At 43.4% G+C, this 11,486-nt stretch overlaps 1 protein-coding gene across 5 annotated transcripts; it reads left to right on the top strand.

Annotated features, from left to right (window-relative positions):
• The first annotated feature begins 292 nt into the window (after positions 1–292).
• On the top strand, positions 293–8,442 carry LOC129813857 (TOX high mobility group box family member 4-A-like). 5 transcript variants are annotated; one of them, XM_055866439.1, is made up of 9 exons: positions 293–654; positions 2,717–2,782; positions 2,923–3,216; positions 3,332–3,586; positions 3,713–4,066; positions 4,936–5,016; positions 6,374–7,150; positions 7,240–7,394; positions 7,563–8,442. In XM_055866439.1, exons 1-9 carry the CDS (start codon positions 649–651, stop codon positions 7,618–7,620), a joined length of 2,046 nt encoding a protein of 681 aa, XP_055722414.1. In that variant the 5' UTR covers positions 293–648; the 3' UTR covers positions 7,621–8,442. The 5 variants fall into 5 exon arrangements, with proteins under 5 accessions (XP_055722414.1, XP_055722413.1, XP_055722412.1 ...); XM_055866438.1 differs by having other exon boundaries at positions 2,920–3,216; XM_055866437.1 differs by lacking the exon at positions 293–654 and adding an exon at positions 664–2,642.
• Positions 8,443–11,486: the final 3,044 nt, after the last annotated feature.

Raw genomic sequence — 11,486 nt, 5'->3', positions numbered from 1 at the left:
TTTCTTCAATTCTATCAACGGAAATGGAGGGGTATACACGCTGGTCAACATGATTTTTTTGTTGTAAAACGTATTGATTGCATAACTGGTTTTCATTCGATATGGCTTTATAACAAACCAACTATCTCTCCATCTCAGAAGGTGGACCTCGCGGGCTAGCCCACCAGCTCGGCCCATCCGGTCCGGTTCTTCCCCTGGACGACAAGTTCTCGCGGCACCGAGTGATACTGATATGCTTCGGGCTCCAATTCATGTGCTATAGTAGCAAATACTGGTATGTATTAGCTCTACTGAATACTCACGCACCCATTTCCGTTATATTGAATTATGTTGAGCAATATTAGTTGGGGTTACTTTTTAAATGGTTCAACTCGTTCTTCAAGATGACAAGGAAAATAGTGAATAAAGTATGTTTTTGTTAAACAACCCCCTTACTGTTCTATTTTACTTAATTTGATTATGCGAGTTGTGTGTTGTAAATAGCATTCTTATGGTATGTTTTGTTATCAAATACATTATTACCGATGATAACTAGTAAATAAGGCCAACGGAATCTTAGTGACGTCATTTCCCTGAATCAAGGAAACCCGGAAACCAAGTTTATCAACTAAAACAGTTAGAAAATAAGTGGACCGATGTAGTGCGAGGATGGAGGTAAGAGAGGGGATAAGAAGCGTAGGAATTTGTAAAAATGTTTTTGTTGAAGATTAAGTCTACTGAACGCCTTGATATTTTGTACCGTCTTTCCACTTTTAATAGCCTTCTGTCTATGCTAAGAATTAGCCACGCCAGGTAGCTTGTTAACCAAAACTTCCCCAACACTCATTTTTGACACGTCCATCATGCTGGTTGTCATTTGTAAAGCTGATAAACAACTAACACAGCTATTATCACACCACGTTTTTACTATGACAATATTTAGCTAAGTACAGTAGTTATAGCCTCCCTGTAAACAAGATTGTATGCATTACGCCTATACTGTGGCAAAACCTTTTCGAAACCTATTCAGTCTGTTGGTGTAGGTGGTTTCCAGTTTCCACTATTATCACACCAATCCATTCCTTAATATTCCACGAGGGGGTGTACAATCCTCTCTTAGGACAATGGTGACATAATTCCAAATTGACCTATATCCCAACTGCCTAGACATGTTGGATAGGTCTCAGCAAAGTTATATTTCGACGTCCAGTAAGGTGAGATTTGACGATAGACGTTCCAGCGATATTTTCATAAAACTATTTAATGAGAGAATCCTGTCTGCTATCAGGAGCGCCGAGCCAGAGATGCTGTTTTACTCACTGGACAATGGGTGAAATAGCACAGTGTACAATCGCAGCAGCAAGATTGGTGACCTGTTGCCACAAGAAAAGGGCAATTATTTAACCTTTACCTAAATACCTATTTATGTTTATTTCCCCCTTTTTGTACTTTAACTATTTGCACATCATTACAACACTGTATATAGACACATGACATGTGAAATGTATTTTCTTTCGGAACTTTTGTGAACGTAATGTTAACTGTACATTTGTTTATTTCACTTGCTTTTGCAATGTTTCCCATGCTAATGAAGCCCTTTAAATTGAAATGTATAGTTTTGAGATGGGAAATGTATACGTCGGCAGTGTGCCGCGCGGTGCTTTCTGGAACAAGGAGAGCTCTCCTTCAATTAGTGAATAGCAGTCAATTGGGCTCTAGCTCAAAAACCAAACATTAGCAATAATTTCGTCAAGAAGTACAACAGTACAAATCTTTTCCGATATATAATATAAAGAACTTGTTCTCTGTGATATCGTATAGCTTTGGAAACGTAACATTACGTACTTTCGAGGAAAATAAGCAGGTTTAGAGAAGCGATTGCGTGACGATTAGCCTTGCAACCGTGTTGACGCAGCATGACAACGTGAACACGATTGGTCTACAGGCTGCTTGGTGACGTGTTATACGTTCCTCAATTCATTGACCAATAGGATTCCTATCTCTTTTTTCTAATATCTGCCTAGAATTAGTTGTCGAGTTTGCTGAGTAGGGACCGAATGAAGCCTAGCAACGTGATTTTGACACATTGCCTTATAGCTAGCTAAATATCATACGGGAACCGAATTCTTATGGGAAACAAAGGTTGTTCCCATAATTAGTTAAAAATAACAGCAAACGTGAGCTAAATCGGAATGATTCCCTGGAAGCTAGCATTAGCATTGTTGTCTAGCCTGCTAGCTAGTTAAGTACTTTATATTAATTTCATCAAATACTCAATTAGCTCTCTGATAATGCTGAACAAATCATTTACTTGCAATGTAAATTTGTAAATCAAAGTTACCTAGCTAACATTTGTCAGCTTACATATATTGATGTACAGCTAGTGGTTAGCTAGCTAGCACACCAGTTAAAGTGAGGCGATTGATTCGTCTCGTTTGGCATGATGGTGCTCTCTAGCTAGTTTGGAGTTCTTATTGTAGCTCAGTGGCTAGGAGACTGCATCACAAAGAGCTCACCACTCTTGGTTGATAAATTGCACAATTGATTGGTTTGTCACGATGGATCTTCATTTTTACTCTGACCTCTCTGATGGCACCGATCAGAATGCCGACCAGGAGTTCTTGGAAGCACAGGGTTATAATGGATACGACCCAGTTAATAAGGTATGGGGCCTATTTCTAAACAAGGGGAAAGAGAGAGTATTCACACAACATGGAAAACAATGTGTGTTTTGCAGTTTCCGGGAGGCAATGATACTTACCTCACCATCTCTGGGGCAGGTCATCCTTTTCTCTCCTCTGAGGTGGGTGTCATGATCCTCAATGCCTGCACACATTCCACAATGCATATTATTCACATTGTGCAGTGTATTCACACCTAAAATGTTCATGTAATTGATTTGTCCCCTTAACAGTTGTCCTTCTCCTTCTCTCTGTTTAGCAGACATTCCATACCCCCAGTCTTGGAGATGAGGTGTTTGAGATTCCTCCCATCTCCCTGGACCAGGACTCGGCCCTCAGTGTGGGGGATGAGGTGTCCCATTTTGGGGAACTATCGGGGGGAGCAGGGGGTCCTTCCGGTACTGGAAGCCTGGCGAGGAATGCTGTGGTGGGGGGCAATGACCCCTCCTTTGCCTCCACCTATGTGAACCCAAACTCTCAGGGCCTGGAGCACCTGAGTCTTAGGGTGATGAGCCAGCCTGGAGGGGAGGCCCTGCTCAGCTCAACACTGGGGGTGGTAAGTGGTGTACTTATGAATATTACTAGAAGACTTTGTGCATCAAGAATGGTTTTTTTTTCAAATTGTAATCATTTTAAGACTTGTGAACACTCCTGTCTTTGTCTCTCTCTAGGAACTTGGCCACTCCATTGGCTCCCATTTCAGCAGCTCCTCTCCAATGACCATTGATGTCCCACTTGGTGACATGAATCATGGCCTATTGGGACACAATCAGCTAACCACTATTGACCAATCAGAGTTGAGTGCCCAGCTTGGGCTTGGTCTTCATGGCGGGAACATTCTGTCCCGTTCCAAGTCCCCTGACCAGCTGTCTGCCACGCCTTCTCCAGCAGGCTCCCTCCAGGATGATGACATGGATGACTTCAGGGTGAGTGTCTGTTTGTAAGTGTAGGACTTGTTGGTTTGTCATGTGTTGCTGAAGTCTTGCTAAGTCAACTGATCTGGCCTTGTATCTTTCCCTGTTTCTCTGTCCACTGGTCCCACTGTCATCCAGAAGAGTGTGCTGGTTGACTCTCCAATGTCCCTGTCGGTCTCCCCTGCAATTCTCTCCCACCTCTCCACCATGCCGGGCTCTGCCCCCATGCTCTCCTCCTCCATCTTCCCTGCACTAGTGAGGCGCGGTGGGGGAAAGCCGGCCATGGTGGCCGCTACGGCAGGGCCTGGAGGAGGGAAGAAGGGAAAGAAGAAGAAAGACCCCAACGAGCCCCAGAAACCCGTCTCTGCGTACGCCCTGTTCTTCAGGGACACCCAGGCTGCCATCAAGGGCCAGAACCCCAATGCCACATTTGGAGAGGTGTCCAAGATCGTAGCCTCCATGTGGGACAGCCTTGGGGAAGAGCAGAAACAGGTATACAATACACACTTTAACTAAAAGATATACCGTAAAACTTCAATTAATAGCCCATGCGCTTATTTTCCTCAATCACTGAACACAACCGGCGCTTATTAAAACAGGGGTGGCAGGTAGCCTAGTGGTTAGAGCGTTGGGCCAGTAACCGAAAGGTTGCTGGATCGAATCCCGAGCTGACAAGGTAAAAATCTGTCGGTCTGCCCCTGAACAAGGCTGTTAACCCACTGTTCCCCTGTAGGCCGTCATTGTAAATAAAATATAAATTCTTAACTGACTTGCCTAGTTAAATAAAGGTTAAATAACAACATTTTTAAATGTATTAGGTAGGTGTCTATTTTGTAAATGCACACAGCTTATTAAAAAAAATACAACCACACTGTTTGTGACCAGTATAAACATTATTAACAAATCCATCGCCGATCAGACTTACAAAGACTAGGCTGCCTATCGTACACCCACGATTTCACTCTTCATCACCGTTCTCTCACCCGTTGCACCGGGCCCCACTGTAGTTGAGCCGGGCATGTCAAACCACACAGCTGTTTGATCCATGGCAATGATGTTGCTTTCCTTTATTTTCTTTTGCCAATCTTTACATTACACACTGCAGGAAACCTGTAAACAATTCTTTTGAACCCAGTGTTTATTTGAAACGGGCGTTTATTTGTTGAAATGACGGGGTTGATGCCCGGCTATTAAAAGGGACAGGCGGCTATTTGAGACTGCGTTTCATTCAAGTTTTACTGTACACTTAGAACAATTGAAAAACATTGTGGATAAAAGGATATACTGTAATTCATGTAATAAACAGGATTGGTGTTTACTCTTGTCTTAATCTACATAATTATACCCTCTGTCACTATTAGGTGTATAAGAGGAAGACGGAAGCAGCGAAAAGGGAGTACTTGAAGGCATTAGCAGCTTACAGAGCCAATCAGCTCTCACAGGTAAAATCTCTAGGCCTGTCTTTGCTTTGAAATCATGTGACTGTAGCCATGAAAATGTCTATAAGCTGTACTTCTCAATTGTCATTTCTTAATAAATGTAATATACTCTTATCTCACCAATTCAATAATATATATATATAATAATAATACAGAAATAAAATCTATTTTTTTATTATACACTGCTCAAAAAAATAAAGGGAACACTTAAACAACACAATGTAACTCCAAGTCAATCACACTTCTGTGAAATCAAACTGTCCACTTAGGAAGCAACACTGATTGACAATACATTTCACATGCTGTTGTGCAAATGGAATAGACAAAAGGTGGAAATTATAGGCAATTAGTAAGACACCCCCAATAAAGGAATGGTTCTGCAGGTGGTGACCACAGACCACTTGTCAGTTCCTATGCTTACTGGCTGATGTTTTGGTCACTTTTGAATGCTGGCGGTGCTTTCACTCTAGTGGTAGCATGAGACGGAGTCTACAACCCACACAAGTGGCTCAGGTAGTGCAGTTCATCCAGGATGGCACATCAATGCAAGCTGTGGCAAAAAGGTTTGCTGTGTCTGTCAGCGTAGTGTCCAGAGCATAGAGGCGCTACCAGGAGACAGGCCAGTACATCAGGAGATGTGGAGGAGGCCGTAGGAGGGCAACAACCCAGCAGCAGGACCGCTACCTCCGCCTTTGTGCAAGGAGGTGCACTGCCAGAGCCCTGCAAAATGACCTCCAGCAAGCCACAAATGTGCATGTGTCTGCTCAAACGGTCAGAAACAGACTCCATGAGGGTGGTATGAGGGCCCGACGTCCACAGGTAGGGGTTGTGCTTGCTGCTGGGTTGTTGCCCTCCTACGGCCTCCTCCACATCTCCTGATGTACTGGCCAGTCTCCTGGTAGCGCCTCCATGCTCTGGACACTACGCTGACAGACACAGCAAACCATTTTGCCACAGCTCGCATTGATGTGCCATCCTGGATGAACTGCACTACCTGAGCCACTTGTGTGGGTTGTAGACTCCGTCTCATGCTACCACTAGAGTGAAAGTACCGCCAGCATTCAAAAGTGACCAAAACATCAGCCAGGAAGCATAGGAACTGAGAAGTGGTCTGTGGTCACCACCTGCAGAACCATTCCTTTATTGGGGGTGTCTTGCTAATTGCCTATAATTTCCACCTGTTGTCTATTCCATTTGCACAACAGCATGTGAAATTTATTGTCAATCAGTGTTGCTTCCTAAGTGGACAGTTTGATTTCACAGAAGTGTGATTGACTTGGAGTTACATTGTGTTGTTTAAGTGTTCCCTTTATTTTTTTGAGCCGTGTATATATTTTTTCCTCCCCTGGGTTCTCTTTAGCCCTCCATTGAGATGATGGACACGGCCTCTTCTCCACCACCTCCAGTGCCTGAGCCATTGAATGTGGCCCTCCTGGCTCCTGTCCGCCCCTCCCGCCTCCCCCAGCACAACCCTGACCAGAATACCATCACCAACATCTGCACCTCCAACATCATTCTGGACGTCCCCCAGGTCACCACACGCTCCCGCACAGGGGCTCACAAGCCCCTCACCCTGGGCTCCTCCACCACAGCCACCCCGACCCTAATCCCAAACATCACAGCCACCCTAACCCCCACCATCACCAAGATCATCATCTCCAAACAGATGCTCCAGGCTGGGGCTCAGCTCCACCAGATCCCCACCTCCATGGTGACTGTGCTCCCTGGCGGTGTGCGCACCCTGCTTCCCTCAGCCCCACGCCAGCCCCCACCTCTGCAGCAGATGCAGCATGCCCCTCCTCCCCCGCGGCTCCAGCAGATGGTACACTCCCCAGCCCCGCCTCCCCTCCAGGCCAAGCCCAGAGGAAGTGCTGGACCTGGGCTTCCTGTGTCCATCACCGCGACACCTCCCCCTCCACTACAGATCACAATAGTCCCTGCTTCTTTGCAAGCAGACGCATCCTTGCCCATTATTGTTACGACAACAGCAACCGCCAACTCAATTTGTGTCACCACTTCCACTGTACCTACATCTGCTTACTCCACCCATACAGTGGCTCTGCAATTGGCAAAGTCCACTGACTTGACGGCCAGTGCAGATGAGGATGCGGTTACGGAAGAGTTCACGTCAGGAGAGGTAGGCTGAGGTTTTTCTTCGTAAATTGACCCAATGTGCATGTTAAATATGCTTGGTGTTTTAATCAACTTTTCCCTATTTTTCTTCAGATGGAAATGGAGTTCAATGTGTCTCCAGGTGCCACTGATGTCGCTTCTGGCCCTCTGACTATGTGTGTGCGTGCAGGATGCACCAATCCTGCAATAGAGAGCACGGACTGGGACAAAGAGTACTGCAGCAATGAATGTGTCGCCACTCACTGCAGGTGTGTGGGTTTGAATTTAAATGTATGTGTTCCTATATTTCTGTGAGGAAAGTTGATGTTGTTTTTGGGACGTTTAAGTGAAAGTGGCGTTGGAGTAGGAAAGGGAACATGATTGATTATGTTAATAGACTTAAACACTTGTCTCCTTTTCTCCTTTCTCTCCTTCAGGGATATCTTCATGGCCTGGAGCTCCATCAGGAATCACAACACCATGGTTGTCAAGTAAAGACCAGCATTACCCAGACAAATGGAGGAATGTGTTTTGTTGGGTTGGGTGATAACAGGCCTACGGTAGACTGATTGGGGTGAGAGGAAAAGATGGAGTTTGGAGGGGAAAAGAAAAGCACACAGTGTACCACGAAGCGATCCATTGGAAATAATTTATAAACATTACACATGGGATTCATTTACAAATTCATGGATAGTTGAGACAGTGGCCGAGATGTTTTTATGTTTTATTGTTTGGACGTGCATACCTTTAACAGGTCTAGTCACACTGATAGTGTTAGAAGAGGATGTAGCCATATGAAGGGACCTAAAGTCATAGTGGGATTCCAAAGGGTTTTATTCCAGAGGGTACATTGGAACATAGTGCCACTAGTTGTGACACCCCCATTTGATAGGTTCATTGAAATCAGGTTTGACATAGAAAAATTAGGATCAAAGATTTTTTTGTGATCCATGGCAGCCAAAAGCTTAATAAAGTGTACTATCTTAACTATTTGGATAAATATATATTTGATAACCACCTTTTTTTTTTTTTGGTTGACTTTATGTCCTTGAAAAACATTTGTCAGTGTCTCTTCTTTTTAGAGAAAAAGAATCAGGAAAATACAAAACATTTCAGTGAAACTGAAAATATGAGATTTGGAGTAGTGTATCATACAATACTCTTGTTTTCTTTTTACATTTAGTTTAGTGGCCTCCAGGGCCAATACTCTTTCTCATTACTGTGATGGAAATGTTCACTGTGTCCGTGGTGAGTAAACGACAGCAGAAATCAAGGTAAATTTATTTGCATTTTTAATAAAAGAGATGAAGATAAGGAGCCCAAACTCTTGTCTCATTTATTGTGAGTAGCGGTGAATAGTGTGTTTCAGTGCTAAAGGGGATGCTTCAATCAAATCAGACAGAACAGACAATATTCCAGTAAGTTATTTCTGAGCCTCACTGTATAATGCATTTCCCTAATACATCCTTTACAATAGACAATAAGCAATAGTTAAATACACTGTTTGTACATAAACAAAACATTTAATCAAAATGCTATGGAGTCATGTCAACATTTTAATATAAAAGAAACCTGAGACAATGGAATTGTACATTTGGTTCAGTGCTTGGTGAATAGTGTGTCATAAACCTCATTTACACCATGTGCTAACGTGTTCTGTGATCTGATCAAGGTTCGTTGCTTGTACACATTGTATTAAAATTTGCCTCTTATCCTAACACTGTCCATATTGTGACCAGATTAGCTGGTGCCTCCCTGTATGCAAAATATTTTACAGACAATCTTTCAAAATCATATGAATCTCTTTTAAGACAATTACCTACAGCAGGGGTGTCAAACTCATTCCACGGAGGGCCTAGTGTCTGCAGGTTTTTGTTTTTTCCTTTCAATAAAGCCCTAGACAACCAGGTGTGGGGAGTTCCTAACTAATTAGTGATGTTAATTCATCAATCAAGTACAAGGGAGGAGCGAAAACCCGCAGACACTCGGCCCCCCGTGGAATGAGTTTGACACCTGTGACCTACAGTATGCCATTAGTCCAGCGCTTCCCAAACTCAGTCTTGGGGACCCCAAGGGGTGCACAATTAGCTTTTTGCTCTAGCACTACACAACTGATTCAAATAATCAACTCATCAAGTTTTGATTATTTGAATCAGCTGTGTAGTGCTAGGGCAAAAAGCTAACTGTGCACCCCTTGGGGTCCCCAGGACTGAGTTTGGGGAACACTGCGTTAGTTAATGGTGCTTCCTGTAACCAATTTTTAAAGGCCTGTATAATGATGATTTAAAGGGTTTGACAATCATATGTTTACACTTGATTGATATCGATGGGCTCCCGACTGGCGTAGAGGTCTAAGGCACTGCATCTCAGTACAAGAGGTGTCATTATAGTTCCTGGTTCAAATCCAGGCTGAATCACATCCGGCCGTGATTGGGAGTCCCATAGGGCGGCGCACATTTGGTCCGGGTTAGGCCGTCATTGTAAATAAGATTTTTTTCTTAACTGACTTGCCTAGTTGAATGAAGGTTAAATAAAATAACCAGACAATGGGTTCTTGACTACCTCTGGAGGTTGTCAGGAAGATTAGATCACAATGTGTATTTTAATCTACACTGCTCTAAAAATGTGAGTACAATCAGAATGTGGGCAAGATCAGGACAAAGGGGACATGTTAGCACCAGGTAGAAACAGGACTAAAGTAGGACCATTACCGTGTCTCTATAATTGTGACTCTACTTGGAGGATCTATGTGGTAGAGGCCGAATCCCAGGCACAGTCTGGCTGAGCTGAGCCTTGAACTGGTGTAGCTGGGTCAGTTTCATACCCACTTGAGAAAAAGTGATGGTTCCCTTCCCAAAGTCTACCATCACTGCCAATCTGTTGCCCTTCAGGGAATTGGTGATCTCCCTCTTCATCTTGTTGTGGTAGGCAACAGATTGCCCGTGTGTGATGCTCCAGGATTCATTTTGTGTGTGATGCTCCAGGATACATTTTTGAGGCCAAAAGTGAGGCCCTCAGTCCCCTAGCATTTAATGCTCTGGTACGACACAAAGATATCCGAGTAGCTCACGGCCTCCACCTACCAGTAATGTCTCTCAGAGGAGTAGCACTGGGTGGTGAGAACCTCAGGTGCTTTGTCAAAGCGGGGGAGGGACAGTTTGTAACCCAACTCCACAGACTTGAGGTCAGTGGTGGAAAAAGTACTCAATTCTCATACTTGAGTAAAAGTCAAGTTACCTGAATAGAAAATGACTCAAGTAGAGGTGAAAGTCACCCAGGAAAATACTACTTGAGTAAAAGTCTAAAACTATTTGGTTTTAAATATATTTAAGTATCAAAAGTAAATGTTGCTAAAATATACTTAAGTATCAAAAGTAAGAATAATTGAAAATTCCTTATATTAAGCAAACCAGATGGCACCATTTTCTTGTTAAAAAAAAATATACAGATAGCCAGGGTCACACTCCAACACTCAGATATAATTTAAAAATAAAGCATTTGTGTTAAGTGGGTCCGCCAGATCAGATGCAATAGGGATTACCAGGGATGTTTTCTTGATAAGTGTGCGAATTGGACCATTTTCTGTCCTGCTAAGCATTCAAAATGTATGGAGTACTTCTGAGTGTCAGGGAAAATGTACATCATTTTCTTTAGGAATGTAGTGAAGTAAAAGTTGTCAAAAATATAAATAGTAAAGTAAAGTACAGATATCCCCAAAAATTACTTAAGTAGTACTTTAAAGTATTTTTACTGCTGGAGGTCCAGGGACACGTTGAGAAAAGGACTGGCCTAGTCCATGTCCAGATTCAAGGCACCTAAGAAGACAAATGGACACAGATCAGTGACACACACTGCTTACGTTGGGCTCCTCTGATGTTTGCATTTATGTGGCCCTTTGGTGAATTTTAAACCATGAATTCTGTAAACAACTACATCACATCTCTTATTACCATGTGGCAGGTGAGCCTGGAATGGGAGGGTTGCTAGTTTGAATCCAGGGACGGACAGGAAAGATTTGGTGGGAAGTGAGCTGGCAAACAGGATTGCTGTTATAAAATCCTAGATGCCATTGTGCCCTTGAGCAAGGCACTTAACCCCCCACAACAACAGCTCCCTGGGTGCCCAGTGTGGCAACTCCCTGGGTGCCCAGTTATTACTACAGTACCAGAATCTTAAAGCTTGATTATCTACAAAGAACAACATATCCTTATTACTTCTCACCTGCCATGGAGGAGTAGACATTGTGGAAGAGAGTCTTCCATTTCTTCAGTGTATCTGTGAAATTCTGATTTTAAACAGAGGAACTATAGGCTATGATGTAGAATTTTTTTTCATCAGACAGACACAAACACCTACACATA

Source organism: Salvelinus fontinalis, chromosome 17 (genome assembly GCF_029448725.1).
Source record: "Salvelinus fontinalis isolate EN_2023a chromosome 17, ASM2944872v1, whole genome shotgun sequence".
Classification (NCBI taxonomy): domain Eukaryota; kingdom Metazoa; phylum Chordata; class Actinopteri; order Salmoniformes; family Salmonidae; genus Salvelinus; species Salvelinus fontinalis.
Note: the sequence above shows the minus strand (reverse complement) of the source record. Positions and strands in the feature narration are given on the sequence as shown.